Here is a 16220-nt window from a genome sequence, read left to right as displayed (position 1 = left end):
TCTATTCCACGTGCGCTATATAGCAGAGTCTAGTGGTGGCGGAAGTCTTGACCCTTCCCATGCTATTCGTTTTAATCATTTTTTTACGGAACCGGTGGAATTTTTTGGATGAAAATATAATAGAGAACTAATTCTCTAAATTATTTTGCTGGCGAATTTTTTAGATTTTTGGGGGTTCAATATTTAAGGAATGGTCTGTTTTCAAGCGCAGAAGGTCTATAATTTTACGAGCGCGAACTCTTCCGCCTTCGGGTTGCAGAGGGCAGCAGCTCTCAATCGTCTCACGACGAATTCAAATTTTATTTAAGGGGAAACGGAACCCCTGTGTCTATATGATCTTTTAGAATTGTATTTTCTCCTGCAATTATTATTTTTTATTTGTGAAACTACTTCATGGACTCGACAATGCAATGATCCAGTCGATAACGTAATTTCATAGATATAAAGTAACAATTGTAACAGAAATCACAATTCTAAAAATTCATATAGACACACGGGTTCCGCTTCCCCTTAAAGTAGCTCTACCCTTACGGTAAATTCAAAGATTATTGAAAAGTGCAAAAAAATTGCAGAAAACTCGATTAGATTCGGAATTCTAATTTTTTTCTCAATTTAATTATCGTTTTGGGTTTTCAAAGAAGAAATGTTTGAAAATCAGGATTTAACGCAGTGTCTTATGTGAATATCAACATTTCCATTGTAATCGAAGATTAAAATCTGAATTTTTTTTCATCAGATGGGAAAAAATCAAGAATTTTTTTGACACCTCATAAAAAATAATCCACCGTTTTGCAAACAAGTTTTATTATTTATTTACAAGAGGGAAGTTTGAAAAAATATCAATATATTGCGAAATTGAATTTAGATAATACTGACTGGGTATGAATTTTTTAAATTTTGTCCATGCAATTTAGTTGAAAAATTTTAAAACTGAAAATATCCAAAAGTACAGCGAAACCCGGCCGAAGGGTAGTGCTACTTTAACGAATTAACGAATACCTGAATACTTTCGTTTATTAACGAATATTTATTTGGTCATATTCAATTCTACCATTCGTTAATAGTTAACGAATCTCATTCGGAATGAATGAATCATTCTATCAGTGTGAAATAAAATAAAGATTCATGAAATGAAAAAAAAACATTGAAAAAAAAACGAAATAATTATGTTCAGAATAATAATCATAGCCATTATGACCGCGACTACGATTATTTCTATTATTATTTTTATCTTTTTTTCCTGTTGTTAATTCAGTCCAATGTAGAGGGCATTACCATTTTTATCCTCTTCAAAATGCTTTCGTTCTTCGTCAGGCTAATGAAGAAGTTGATTAGAAAATTGCAAAAAATCAATATCAAGTGTTCGTTACGTCGATTAAAAAAATTTATGAATAAATGAAATTTATTTACTCATGTGCGATATCCTTCTCTCAATCCCATACATATATCAAGGTCAAACAACGCTTATATGCTACTTTTATGCAATCACTTGAGCATCACGCGTTGACAGATCAGCCACAATTGCGCGTACATGAATGCTCTCTCAGTTAATCTGTACCGTTCAGTCTAATCTAAAATATTTGAGCAGACAGTCGAACCTCGAGTCAACAGTTCAACGGTTTCACATGTCAATACGAGAGGGATAATAATAATAAGTCTCAGTTATCGTTCGGTCGTTCGATCATTTCGAGTTCTATTATTAAGAGTGGTCTTAATTGAAAGCTTAATTGTTATGGCATCGAAAAAATTTATCAATTCGGTTGATAATGTTGTCCATGAGACACTGACTGGATGGTGCGCTGTTTATCCGGGATTGAATTATCATTCATTGAAGAGAGTTGTAGTTGGTTCAGATGTATGTATATTTTCTGTATTGTTTCTCATGATTCCTCGTTGGGAAATTGGCGTTCGGTACTTGCCAAACTCCGAAACTTGGTAATCACTATGACAATCTTGTTCTGAGCCTTTGCGATACCGGGTTTTTTATTCGTGCGGTTGGTCATCCTCGCCTTCGGCTCGGTTGCCAATTCCACGCACGTGTTGGGCGGGTAAAATCACACTAATCTACCTAGGGCCAGTTTTTGGTTCAGCTAGCCACGGATAAACCTCGGCTAAAGTTAAAGTAGCGCTACCCTTTGGCCGGGCTACGCTGTACTTTTGGATATTTTCAGTTTTTAAATTTTTCAACTAAATTGCATGGAAAAAAATTAAAAAAATTCATACCCAATCAGTATTATCTAAATTAAATTTCGCAAAATATTGATATTTTTTCAAACATTTCTCTCTTATAAATCAATAATAAAACTTGTTTGCAAAACGGTGGAATATTTTTTATGAGGTGTCAAAAAATTCTGGATTTTTTCACATCTAATGAAAAAAAAATCAGATTTTAATCTTTGATTACAATGGAAATGTTGATTTTCACATAAGACACTGGGTTAAATCCTGATTTTTTAACATTTCTCCTTTGAAAAACCAAAACGATAATTAAATTGAGAAAAAAATTAGAATTCCGAATCTAATCGAGTTTTCTGCATTTTTTGCAGTTTTCAATAATCTTTGAATTTACAGTAAGGGTAGAGCTACTTTAAGTTATCTCCGGGTAAAGATCCCCGATTGGTCGGGCTCAGTAGTGGGGGGTATTAACTTTACTTTAACCACGAATTAATCGCGGTTAAGTTGAACCAAAAACTGTTAACTCTGGATTAAGATATCCGATTGGGCGGGGCTATTAACTTAAGGTATGTCCCTAGACACCACGTTTTTCTTAAGATTTTCCCCATGTTTTTCAAAGATAATGTTTATAATAGTCCCCAGATGTTGAAAAAAATGCTAACCAACTGTACAGCACAGTTTGAAAGATAATCAATAATGAAATCCGAGTTTCTAACACGCGAGACATAGGCCAAATACGGGGGTGTTATGTCGGGAATGATGAAATCTCGACTATAACATTGGTTGTCATGTGAAAATGACATGAAAAGCATGAAAACTTTTGAAATAAATTTTAATTGGCAAATGTTAGAAAACAAATCACTAGAGAGTTGAATAATAAGGTCCCCTTGAATTGAAGTTAATATTCCCCAGTATTATCAATGGGAAAGTGTCTTGGCTGGAAACACACGGCGTTAGTTTTAAATAAAAGAATTTTGAATCTGAACAATTATATTCTGAAATTTTGGTGAGTTTACAATTATAATGATGGTCGTACAACTTACGTGACCTTCTTCTCGTTGTGCTTGTACAGGTTTGTCGTACAATGATGAAATAATGGTTATTCCGTAGAGAAAATTATTTAGGAAAAATGGATTATAAAGCATTTTTCGACGGATGTCACAGGGGTTATCGGTCCCCCCGAAATCGATTATGAAAAAGCTTGTGAGAAATCTTATGAGAAAGAAGTTCTTACGATGTTCTTAAAAAGCTCATCCGTGATACATTGATAAAATCCGATAGTTTCTGCGGTATTCATCTTTAAAAAATGACAATTTTGTGAAAGCATTTCTTATTTGATTCAAACAGTTGTTGTTGCCTGCACGGAGAGAAATTTTTTAGAAAAATTCTAGTGCTAGCACGGGAAAAGAGGCGCAAAGTGACGGCCAGGAAAAAATTCCAGTGCCGGCACTAGAAATTTTATTGGGGAAAACGTGAATTTTTCCCTGTATTTCTGAAAGAATTTCACGGAAATCCCCAGAAATTTTACCTTAACAACGCTAGAATTTTTCACAGCCGGTGAATTGTGATTTTTTCCAGTACTCATACTACAATTTTTCTAGAAAATTTCTCTCCGTGTGCATCAACAATACATGAGGATAAAAAAACTCAATAACTTATGAGAATTCAATAAATTAAATCATTTAGATTTTGTTCCGGAAATTCATAGAGACTAACTTCTGGGTCCGATTGTCTTGGGATATACTTCAACTTGAACCATGAGTTAACGGTGATTAACAAACAAAAAACTGGCCCATTTAGAAAGTGTCCTTTCTTTTTTCTTCAAATTTAGTTAAAGAGAAGAGACAAAAAGGAGTGAAAAGACTAGGAAAATTTATGTCGAAATTCCTATAGAAAATGTCGCAATCGAAAAAGCTGTATACAAAGATGAAATTCTATTTTTTCTATAGAATATTTTTGACTGGCAATTTTCTATTTAAAAATCGCACAACAAAGCTGCGGTTTTTTTAATAGAATCGGCGAAAAAAATTGAATTTATAATAGACGTTCAACACAGATTCAATAGAATTTTCTAGCGAATTCGCTCGGTTTTCCTATAAAATTTCAGTCACTCGTTGCATACTCCGATTATTATCAAATTGTTTTAGCCTATAAATATTGAATATTCATTCAATTGTGGAGTGATTACATCAACCGAACATGTTAAACTCCGAGAAAATTCAATTTCAATGTTACCGAGATTTTTTGCTTCAGTTTAATTCTTCCATTCATCCTATTGAACTCTAATGTAATTCGTTGTTTTTCTTCTCTTTCTAGTATAATGGAAGAGACACAAAAAAAGTATCCATTATCTCTGGTGGAGGGAGTGGACACGAGCCCTTTACTGCAGGTGTCGTTAATTATTTCCTCTCTCGTCCTCATGTATTGTTTGGTTCTCTCGTAATGCAATTTCCCGAGTGAATGCTTTACTTTCAGGATTTGTCGGGAGCGGAATGCTCAGTGCTAGCGTCGCTGGCTCTATTTTTGCTGCACCACCACCTAATCACGTTCTCCATGCACTTAAATGTGTTCGAGGAGATGGTACATGAATTCAATCAATGCAATCAAGGAACTAACACAGTACATTTTGTCATAAGCCCGCGGTCGTGAGAATAAAATGACAGAGTTCTCAAACAAGTCATAAAAAATATTCCAAATGAAAGCTGATTTTGTTTAATGCCGTTCTAACCACGGGAGATAAAATAAATTTTGAAGCCGTCAATTAGTTAACATCACTCTTAAATTTTCAATTATTTATGTAATCATCAATTTAAATATTCAAATTCTGAATTATTTTATTGATCAATAATTTAGGTGGGAAGATTGACAATTATCTGGTTAATCGAAAATCCCTTTTACGAAATCAGAATTATTTACTTAATGGAAATTTACAGTTCCATATTATCAAATATTTAACATATCATCAATCGGAAATTTAAATTATTAATATTATGCTGTTTTTAAATTTTGATGAGCATATTTAAACCTTTATCGATGTAAGTCAGAAATCCTTTTAATGTTGAAGAAATGTAATATTGATGGCCATCCCTGCCGTGAAGCACCACCCACGGACTGAGTGGCAATGATAATGGAAAAGACGAAAAACTGAACCAAAAATTCATGATTTTAGAAATAGTAAATTTTGATATGATGTTTTTCTCTCATATTAATTTATAATATCGTAATTCGCCATGCCTCAAATTCCCCACCGAATTTCCCTGCAATTCTGTATGAAAGTACAAGGAAAATCACGTCAAATATGACACGTTCACTAATTGATAATTCCTCCCAACCCCTCTCATTTCCGTAATAATAAAAAAAATTGAAAATTCTTGATTACGAAATTCCAGCCGGCACTTTAGTAATCATTCCGAATTACACTGGAGACTGTTTGAATTTCGGTATTGCAATCGAAAGAGCTAGGCAGGAAGGTCTGAAGGTAATTACCAAATGAAGTCAATAATTTGATTATTTTTAATAAATTTGCAAATATCTTGAATTTAGGGTCGTTGGGAAAAATAAACTTTTTTCGATACGAATAGTAAAAATAAAAATTTTTCATCACACTGTCCGTAATAAAAACGTTGTTTTCGACACGTTGTTTTACGAACATTGTGAAGAAAAATTATGTTCGTCACTCGGCCGAACACAATTTTTTTGATTCGTGTGCACGGACAGGAATTTTTTATAAAAATTCTAGTGCTAGCACGGGAAAAGAGGCGCAAAGTAACGGCCAGGAAAAAATTCCATTGCCAGCACTAGAAATTTTATTGGGAAAAACGTGAATTTTTCCCCGTATTTCTGTGAAAATTTCACAGAAATCCCCAGACATTTTACCAAAAATACCAAGAAATTTTACCTTAACAGCACTAGAATTTTTCACAACCGGTGGATTGTGATTTTTTCCGGTACTCGTACTAGAATTGTTCTAGAAAATTTCTCTCCATGTGATGGCATTCCTCGGCTTCGTCTCGATCTCCAACCTTCACTCTCATCAGAAAATTTGTTTTCTGTCTTGTGACGAAAATAGCTATTTCGATACGAGTGCGTAATAGTATATTTCGTTACGAGTGCGGAAAAGTGTTTTTTGGCTCGTGGGAGGTTTATAGCACGAGCCGAAGGCGAAAAAACACGTTTCCCACGAGTATCGAACGATATTTTTCATCACAATGTGCGGAAAAGGGACGTTTTAGGCACGCGAAGCGTGCCTAAAGAGTTACTTTTTCGCACATTGTGATGAAAAAGTATTTTTTGATCCGTGGGACTCGCCGGAGGCGAGTGCTACCTTCCCCGAAATAAAAAACATCTTCCCACGAGTGTCAAACCCTATTTTTTCATCACAATGTGTTCACTTTGCGCACAAGTGCTGAAAAAAATGATCAGATTGCAGAAATAGTAATTGGCGAGGACTGCAGCATTCCCAGTACCGAACAAGGCAGAGCAGGAAAACGAGGACTTGTGGGCATGCTCTTCGTGATGAAAATTGCAGGAGCCCTCTCACAGAGAAGTAAATCACTGGAGGAAATTCATCAACATGCTAAAATTGTTTCTGAAAACATTGCGACGTACGGAGTCGGCTTGAAGGCTTGCGCTCTACCGGGACAAGGACCCATGTTCACATTACCAGATGATGAGATGGAAGTCGGTCTGGGGGTTCATGGCGAGGCTGGATACAACAGAATGAGGATTAAGGAGGCGAGGGACATTGTTGCCATTATGTTGGAAAAAATTTGCCAGTCATTGTCGTTGAGGGAGGGAGACGATGTCGCTGTTATCATCAATAATTTCGGAGGTACCAGCCAACTGGAGCAGGGGATTGTGGCTCATGAAGTGGTTGATCAATTGAGTGAGTTTGTTAATTATTTAGCAGAGGTACAAAGCAGAAAGAAGGCTTTCGTTAAAGTAAAATTTCGTTTTTTGCTTCCGAATGGAAACTTTTTAATCGGTTGATTTTTCCATTCTCTATTTTTGCTTGGAGATGACTTAGAATGACATGAAACGTCGAGATGAAATGTTTTTAGGATATGTCTGCGTTTACGTCCGAATGTGCGTGCAAAATTCTGGGATTTTTTTTGTAAATTTTCACAAAATTGGATTAAAGTGATAGATAAAAATCTGAAATTTCGGCTCATAATTGATATTATTTGGGAGCACATAAATTCGCGAATACACTTTCTTCTACTCTTTAAATTATTTTGACAAGTTTTTAATAGTTGAATTTTTGATTTCGAGTGAGATTGTTAAAATGTTGAGAACTAGTTAGTATCATCGAGTTGCACTCCTGTATAAAATTTCAGATTGATCGATTAAATACATTTTGAAATAGAGCAGTTGATGTAAAAAACGTTTTTCGCATAAAATGACATATCGTTGGTAGTTTATAAACTTAATTTGGTGCCCGTTTTAGAAAAGAAGAGAATAAATCCAGTGAGAATTTACTCTGGAGTGCTCATGACATCTCTGGACAGTTCTGGAGTCCACGTATCTATTCTGAAACTCCCTCAGGCTCATAGAGATCTCTACATTCAGTGCTTGGATGACCCCACTGAAGCTCCCTGCTGGCCAGGATGTAAATACAGTTTGCCCTCGAAATCAACTACACAATTTGGAGAGGAGAGTCATGCAACTGTTCCTAAAATGGGGAAACAACTCGGAAATGAGGCGACTAGGATTTTAAAGGAATGCTTGAGGAATGCTTGTGAGGCAATTGCCAAGAATGAAGAGAAATTAAATAATTTGGATCGTGGGTGTGGAGATGGGGATTGTGGATCTACTCATAAAACACTAGCTGATGGTGAAGATAATCCAGTATTTCAGTCAAACATTTTTCATCGTAATTATGGTATTTTCTTTTGCGACGAATGAAGTGACAACACTTTTGAAATTCAAGGGAAATGGTGGGAGCAGATGAATTAATTTGCCTTATAAAAAAATTTCTCTACCAATTCTTTCCAATTTTTTATAAAAAAACATTTTTGTTGGGTTGCAGAGAGGATTACCATGATATTTTCCCTATTTTTCTCCAATTTCTGAATATTTTTCAAAGGCTCATCTCCCCACGTATGAAAAAATTCAATAGAAAAACCTAGCGAATTCGCTAGATAATCCTATTGGATTTCTATTGAACTTTCTATTAGTTTTTGATCGATTTTGTTAAAATGTCCAATAGAAACTATTCTATAGAAAAAGTCGATTGATTTTTTGATATTGAGATATTTTCTATAGAATTTTCTCGGCTCAAATTTTCCATTTTTTTTTTGCTTTATTTTCTTGATGATAAAATGGAATGAAAAAAACTTGGACAATTAGAGTCGAGGAAATTCTATAGAAAATTCAATAGAAATCCAATAGAATTGTCTAGTGATCTCGCTAGGTTTTTTCATTAAATTTTTGCTTGTGTGGATTTTTCTCGAACATTTGTCTATTTTCTAGATAATTCTATCCACATATTACAAGAAAAAAAATTTTCTGCCAACTGATAAAAATTTCTTTGTTCGAAAATGAACGCAAAAAAATTGTAGAAAACCTAGAACATTCGCTAGAGAATTTTATTGAACTTCTGTTGAAAATTCTGTTAGTTTTTGGCGAATTCTATGGAATGTTGATTATAAAATATTTTATAAGAAAAATAAATAAAATTATATTTTTCTAAACAAATGATTCTATTGAGATATTTTCTATAGAAATTCCTCGACTCAAACCTTCAAATTTGTTTATTATTATTTTTTATGAGAAGGAAAAAATAAAGTGAAATCAACCTAGAAAATTTATGTCGAGGAATTCCTATAGAAAGTGTTTCAATAGAAAAAACTGGTATCGAAAGATCACATTCTTTCGGATGTTTTCTTAAAAAATACGCGCAATAGAGCTGCAAATTAATTTCTATAGAATCGGAGAAAAATCAGATTTTCAGTAAAAATTCAATAGAATTTTCAAAAAATTGACTAGGCTTATCTATAAACTATTTTCATACGTACAGGAATTATTTCATCATTGGAAACATTGAAAATATCTCACCCTGCTTCTGCACTGATCGAGCTCTCTAGAATTGCTGAGGAGCACATGGGAGGTACCTCAGGGGCTGTTTATAGTTTATTCTTCGCAACAGCTGCAGCAGCACTGGCTAAAAATTCGTCTGAGGACAACTGGACGAAATTGTTGGCTAACGCCTGGAGGAGCGGTATTGATGGAGTGATGAGGTACAGTAAAGCTCAGCTTGGAGATAGAACAATGGTGAGAACAATCCCTGATTCCGAATTTTTACATTGGGGAGGGTGGAGCAAAATGAAACAGTCAAAAAACGACAGTTTGACGCAATTCAAGCAAAACAATTTTTTTTTTATTAAATTTTTTTTACCAACTTTTTTTCTATTCTTGGGAGTGCTGATGAGAATAATAACTTTCTATTCAGTGGGGTGGAAAATTATTGAAAAATTTTGACGAACGAAGATTTTGTCAATGGATTGACAAATCCATTATCAATTTGAAAAAAAATCTCAATTGAACAGAAAATGAAACAGCAAAATCCAACGTCCAGACCCAGAGGGAGGAAAAACGAAAATGTGATGCTGAATTTCAATCGAAGGAGAAAAGAAAAGTGTAATCGGTCTTATCTAATCAATTGAATTATAAGACGAATAGAAAATTGTTATTGTCATCAGTACTCCCAATAATAAAAAACGTTAATAAAAAAATTTTGTTTGCTTGAATTACGTCAAATAGTCGTTTTTCGGCTGTTTTATATTGCCCCACTCCCCTGTAAATAATTAACAATTATTAATACTTTTGAATGGATTCTTCTTCAAAATGTTTGTCTGAAGATCAGCTTTTTAGAAAGAAATCAGTCAGAAGATTCCTAACATCGATTTTGCTGGCTTTTGGTTTTACGGGTTTACGGTTTTACGTTATATTTCTTGCTTATTCATTCCAGTTAGATGTCTTGGAACCAGCTTGGAAAGCATTCAACGATAATTCAACGAAATCCCTCAAAGAAGCACTCCAGGCCGCAGCAGAAGCTGGACAAAAAGGCTGTGCAGCAACTGAGAAAATGCTCCCCAAGTAAGTCGTCGTGAGAAATAGATTCTCACATTGAAGCTTCATCTCTTTAATTAAATAAAACCACTAAGGAATCGAATTAAGGATATTTACCCATTTTTGGAAAATCTAATTTGGCTTTCGAGTGGGAGCTTTTGAAATCGCTCAAATTTGAGTATCCAATTTTTTTTGTGCTAAACAAAATAACTAAGTATCCTCTAAAGAACCAAATATGCGATTTTTATATGATGTTTGTTTGTAATGTATGTATGTAGTGTTTTTTTTCATTATTTCGAAATCTTATATAGGATCAATCGAATTTCATGAATTTTTTCATTCATGAAATTCCACTGTTAAAAATTTTCGCCTGAAGAAGAGAATAGTGAAAAAAGAAAATCCATTCGGAAGCAAATTGCTAATTTATTAGTATAACTATACTCATTTATAAAAAAATATATCCACTCGTTTTTTATGTTCGAGGAAAATTTGGGATTTTGGATAAACATTCTTAAGAATTATGAAAGATGATCCCAACCCTCTTGTATAATCAACAATTTCTCTGATAGGGTAAACAGGTCAATTTCTGGACGGGTAGTTTCTGGACGACTTCAACTTGTATTGAAAATTCCCTAAATAAAGTGAAAATTATACTGATTATTTTACCTTTTAATAATATTACTCGTGTATAATCATGTGATCGGTTTTGTTTTATTGATCGATATTTAATAAATAAAAACAATATGGCCCAGTCGTCCAGAAATTAGGGATTTCGGCTGCATTCAATTATTTCTTAATTTAATTATTCTTTGTATTGTTATTTTCACTTTAAATCATTTTTTCTGCCCATTAAAACATTCTGGAAGGTATAGAAGCCATCATATCCCCATTTAGGTGATTCTTTTATTTTAGATCCTACCACGAAATTTCCCTCAACCGTCTAGCAATTGGCCTGTTCACCCTATTTCACTCATGAGAATCCTTTTAATTAATCTTTACAGAGCTGGGAGAGCATCCTACGTGAAAAATACGGATTTCCTCACAAACGTCGATGCTGGAGCGTTCGGAGTCGTGATCTGGTTGACAGCAGTGTCAGAAACAATATCGAAACTTCAATAAAGAGAAATTAAAATAATAAGACAGTTTGTATATAAAAAGCCTCTTTGGTTTACAGAATTTAATATCATGAATATTTTACACATTTATATCGAGAATCAGGGAATACAAATGTTCTAACAATGATTTTTATGAAAAATCAGTAGAGAACTGGTCTCGCACATCTTACATTTCCTCAGTAATAAATGATTGAATACCAATTTATCAAGAGACTTTTCTACAGGAAATCTCCTCAACATTCGCCTCTCGATTTTTTCCCCAAAATCATTCATCCTCGAGATGTTTGACCCACAATAACAGCCACTCCTCACTAATTCCCTACCAATTCCTCTTGTTACGTTTCAGTTCCATCCGTACAATTAAATTAAAAAATGGATTACACGTGTGAAAAAATTTAATAGAAAAATCTAGCGAATTCGCTAGACAATTCCATTGAATTTCTAGTGAACTTTCTATTTTCTTGTTTCATTTTCTATAGAAAATATCTCAATAGAATAAGTTGGATAGAAAAAAAATTATCTACTTCTTGATTAAATTCTATTGACTTAGTCTATAGAATATTTTCTATTGACCGTTTCATTTGTCGAATTCGCTAGGTTTTTCTATTAAATTTTTTTTGTACGTGTCTACATGTATTCATACGAAACTTGTATTGTAAAATGAAATAATAGTAGGGGAGAGTGGGGCAACATGAAATAGTCGAAAATACGACTACTTGCAATTCAAGCAAAAAAAAATTATTAACCATTTTTTAATAACTTTTGTTTATCATTGGGAGTATAAGAAAAATAAAAAAAGTTCATGAAAAAAAATTTTTTTGCTTGAATTCAGTAGGGAAGCGGTAAACCGGGTTAAGTCGATTTTGACTTTTGGCCAGTTTTTGATGAATATCTCAAAACCCAAGAGAGATAGCACAATTTTTCTCATGACCTTTTTTATAACCCTCAATTGGCTCTACAAAAAGGGTCATGACAAAATTTTTCTATCTCTTTTAGATCCCGAGATATTCGTCACAAACTGGCCAATAATCAAAATCGACTTACCCCGGTTTACCGCTTCGCTACTGAATTTCGACAAATGGTCGTTTTTCAGTTGTTTCATTTTGCCCCACTCTCCCCTGAGGAAACCACGTTCATTCACTGTTAAACACTCTGACATACTTGAAAAATTCACACTGCTCACATTAATCGACTTTGTCTAGCGCCTCGAGACGCTCCAGTAGGGGTGGATGACTGTGATGCCATCCCGAGTATAATTTATCGAATAACGGATAGGCCAAATTATCCTTCTGCAATTTAACTAGAGCACGTTTGAGTGCTGCGGCGTGGCCGAGTTTCTTTCCGAATTCGTCAGCTTGGAATTCAAATCTACGAGAATTCACTGTCATCAGGAATCCGAAGAGCTGCAAGGGGAAAATTCAGCATTTAATTGATTGAATGGTCCTTGTGAGTGGCAACGCGGACGAAAAAATTTAATAGAAAAACTATTGAATTTCTATTGAACTGTTCTATTAATTTTTGGCCGATTCTATTGAAATGTTCAATAGAAAATATTCAGTAGAAAAAGTCAATAGAATGCTATTTTTCTATATAACTTATTCTATTGAGATATTTTCTATAGAATTTCCTCGGCTAAAATTTTCCAAGTTTTTTCGTTTGATTTTCTTGATGAGAAGAAAAGAAAAATAGAATGAAAAAAAACAGAAAATTTGAGTCGAGCAAATTCTATAGAAAATATATAAAAAGAATAAGTTATATAGAAAAATCGAATTCTGTTGACTTTTTCTACTGAATATTTTCTATTGAACATGTCAATAGAATCAGCCAAAAACTAATAGAAAGTTTAATAGAAATCAATAGAATTTTCCAACGAATTCAAAAGGTTTTTCTATTAAATTTTTTTATGCGTGAAATGGGGAGGAATAATTGAAGGGGGGAGTTATTACCGTGTTGAGGGGAGTGAGGATGTACATCGTGACGATGATGAGTCCAATGAAGATTGGCTGGCTGTTGGTGAAGCCAAAGGCTACGTACATTGGTGCGTAATTGATTAGTTTGGCGAAGGGAATGAAGTTCATGATGAAACTTATCTGTAAAGGTTTCACAGAAAATTGATTATTTATTTTTGGCTAGACTATTGCGATTAATTTTTGTTAACACCAAAGAATTTAGTTTCATATGTGCTGCTATCAGCCAAAAAAATTATAGAATTTTTCTTGAACATGAAAAAACAAGATTTATAAATTTGAACGATTCCATTTGAAAGAAAAAATGGATGGAAATCCTCATAATCAATTCACCTGAGCTAGCATAAGTCCCTGCAATGTATGGCTATACTTCCAGTGTCCCAACTCATGGGCCAAAATAGCGAGTACCTCATCCACCTCACAGCCATACTCCTTATTATCATCGCTCTTATTATTCTTGCAAAATTCCTTCACAAGAGTATCGAAGAGAACGATCCTCTTGTTCTTGTAGAATCCGTACATGTAGGCATTGCTGTGGGAGGACCTCTTGGAGCCCTCGACAATGTACAGTTTATAGAGTGGAAAATCGAGGGAAGCAGCGAGTGCCTCGATTTTGGTCTTGAGTTCGCCCTCAGGAAGAGGTGAGTACTTGTCGAAGAGTGGCGCTATCACTTCGGGGTAAATCACTGACATGAAGAGGGTGACGACGACCACGAAGAGCCAGACGAAGAAGAAGAAGTAGTCCCCTCCGTTCTTGACGATCCAGATGAATCCGCAGAGGAAGGGAGGACCTATCAGCTGGGATATCAGGAATTTGAGGATTTGATCTCTGATGAAGAACTTTGTCGTCTGTTTGTTGAATCCGTGTCGCTCCTCTATGACGAAAACGTTGTAGACTTTGAAGGGAAAGTCCACGAGGAATGACACGGTACTCATTACCACTAGGCAGCCAGCACTCGCCAGGATCTCGTTCTCGCCGGAGGCCCCGAGGGCCTCTACCAGGATTATTCCCCATTTCCAGTAGTAGTGGAAGGCAAATGTTAGGATTAGTACCTTTGGGGAGAAAAGGAGACAGGAATTCAGCAGCGAAGCGATGAAACAGTTTAAGGGGAGACTACCATGAGTTATAAAATCGCAGGCTATTTCTCATACATTGAAGATTGATTATATATGTCTGGAAATAAATAATTAAAGAACAATTGATTTTTTAATGCTACAATAACAATTACGAATTAATTTGTTGAAATTCAACTGCAACAGATAATTTTTACTTCCGCATGGAAGCATTGTAATCGTTCAAATTTAAGTCTTCTGGTTTTATGGTATATTGACCCATTATGATCCCAAAAGTCCGAAAATGCATTTTTTAGGCGGTGTCCGTACGTTCGTATACATGTATGTGTGTATGTAACAAACTTTTTCTTCATTTTCGCGCTAATGAATACATGGAATTGAATCTTTTTTTTTCTCGAATGTAGGTATTGCTAAGCCCTAACCATCGCCATTAATTAGAATTTAATTCATTGATTCATTTTTTTAATTTTCGAATTTTTTCCAAATTCAGTTGTAACACGATAATTAAAAACAAATGTTCTAAATTCATTGAATGAAGGCTTAAAAAATTCGCTGGAATGTCCTTTTGACTGAGTTCGAAGATGAACGCGATAGCAATAATCGTTATTTTGAGTTCTGTGAAATTTTTCCAAAATTTCGTATTTTTCGAAAATCTGAATTCCGCAGATATCTCGGGATATTGCACTTCAAATGAATTCAATTATAGCCAAATATGTTTGTTAACTGTCTCGGTTAATTTGATTTTTAGGATCATTTTTAGAAATTTCGAATTTTTCATGAATTCCCCGGAAAGTTAGCTTTCTGATGGTTCGTTTAAATGTGATGTTTCGAATGCATTCAATTATGCATAAATGAAATATTCCTAATAATATTTCACAGAAATTTTCAGAAATTTTTAGAATTTCATCAAGTGGAAAATCTAAAACAATTAATTGGAAAGAAACTGATTCAATTCAAGAACATAAAATAGGCTATGAATAATATACAATGGAGAAAAATAAGCAAAATGACCATTCGGAAGCATATTGCTAATTTATTAGCAAAAGTAACTATACTATGCGCAATACAGGAGCAATTTCCCACTTGATTTAAATAAAATTGCACCATTTATGTAAAATAGCTCAAAATGAATGAATGGCGCAAATTTTTATACTAAACAAATTCGTAATTGTTGATGTTCACATTTGTTCAAAAATTTTGAAAAAAACCACTCCTGTAGCTAAAAAATTGGAGGCCCTGGACTATTTTTAACACTTTAAACGCATACGGGGTAACCGAATAATGAATCATTAATTAATTAATTTTTTTGCACTAATTATTCGGTTTTAGACATATATAAGCGGTCCTCAATGCATGAGAATTTTGACACTGTATCTGGGAATTTCTTAATTGAAGAGATAATTTAATATTCAGTGAATTGTAAAGAATTCACTTATTCTGTGACATTTTGTTACTTCGCTATCTAATCAGTTGCATCTCTTCATGTCTCTGTCCAGAATAATTCCGATCATTAATTTTGATTGCTATCCATACCGTGTTAATAATTGTGGAGTACAAATCATGAATATTACTGTACGCGTTCCTATCCAATGCGTAAAGTCTTGCTTTTTTGTAAACCTCAGCTGACATGAGGCCATCCAGACTCGATGGAACGGTCGCCAATTTTTCCATAAGTTTCCTCTGTAACATGAAATATTCCAAGACCTCTTAGAACACATGACACCGGAAAAACCAGAGATATTGCACCGCAACTGCGATTCATCGTTTCTTGTCACAACAATTTCCTTCCCTGTAGATCACGTATGAAAGACAATTCTTG

General features: G+C 34.3%; 2 protein-coding genes across 5 annotated transcripts in view; one reads left to right on the top strand and one right to left on the bottom strand.

Moving 5' to 3' along the window:
• Positions 1-1489: 1489 nt before the first annotated feature.
• On the top strand, positions 1490-11565 carry LOC107037741 (PTS-dependent dihydroxyacetone kinase 1, dihydroxyacetone-binding subunit DhaK). 3 transcript variants are annotated; one of them, XM_015256460.2, is made up of 9 exons: positions 1490-1855; positions 4492-4564; positions 4651-4755; positions 5565-5653; positions 6598-7060; positions 7622-8008; positions 9194-9447; positions 10145-10272; positions 11247-11565. In XM_015256460.2, exons 1-9 carry the CDS (start codon positions 1733-1735, stop codon positions 11362-11364), a joined length of 1740 nt encoding a protein of 579 aa, XP_015111946.1. In that variant the 5' UTR covers positions 1490-1732; the 3' UTR covers positions 11365-11565. The 3 variants fall into 3 exon arrangements, with proteins under 3 accessions (XP_015111946.1, XP_015111947.1, XP_015111948.1); XM_015256461.2 differs by lacking the exon at positions 4651-4755 and having other exon boundaries at positions 1492-1855; XM_015256462.2 differs by lacking the exons at positions 4492-4564; positions 4651-4755 and having other exon boundaries at positions 1494-1855.
• Positions 11566-12365: 800 nt separating this feature from the next.
• LOC107037656 (CAAX prenyl protease 1 homolog) overlaps positions 12366-16220 on the bottom strand; it is a 6739-nt gene continuing 2884 nt past the window's right edge. The window contains exons 1-4 of one of the 2 annotated variants that reach the window (XM_015256310.1): positions 15935-16078; positions 13661-14380; positions 13307-13450; positions 12366-12763 (exon numbers count right to left, since the gene is read on the bottom strand). In XM_015256310.1, the coding sequence (XP_015111796.1) occupies positions 12545-12763; positions 13307-13450; positions 13661-14380; positions 15935-16072 (1221 nt within the window). In that variant the 5' untranslated portion in view covers positions 16073-16078 and the 3' untranslated portion in view covers positions 12366-12544. Of the gene's footprint in view, positions 12764-13306; positions 13451-13660; positions 14381-15934; positions 16079-16220 lie in introns of those variants that run through there. The other variant, XM_015256309.1, reaches the window with a different exon arrangement.

The sequence above is a fragment of the Diachasma alloeum genome, unplaced genomic scaffold (genome assembly GCF_001412515.2).
Source record: "Diachasma alloeum isolate Michigan unplaced genomic scaffold, Dall2.0 Dall_scaffold_00269, whole genome shotgun sequence".
NCBI lineage: Eukaryota > Metazoa > Arthropoda > Insecta > Hymenoptera > Braconidae > Diachasma > Diachasma alloeum.
The sequence above is the reverse complement of the archived record's forward strand: the minus strand, read 5'-3'. Positions and strand labels throughout refer to the sequence as shown.

Coding starts and splice junctions, on each gene's coding strand:
- LOC107037741 (XM_015256460.2), top strand. CDS start 1,733: ATGGCATCGAAAAAATTTATCAATTCGGTTGATAATGTTGTCCATGAG. Junction 5,654..6,597: donor CTAGGCAGGAAGGTCTGAAG/GTAATTACCAAA, acceptor AAAAATGATCAG/ATTGCAGAAATAGTAATTGG. Junction 10,273..11,246: donor ACTGAGAAAATGCTCCCCAA/GTAAGTCGTCGT, acceptor TAATCTTTACAG/AGCTGGGAGAGCATCCTACG.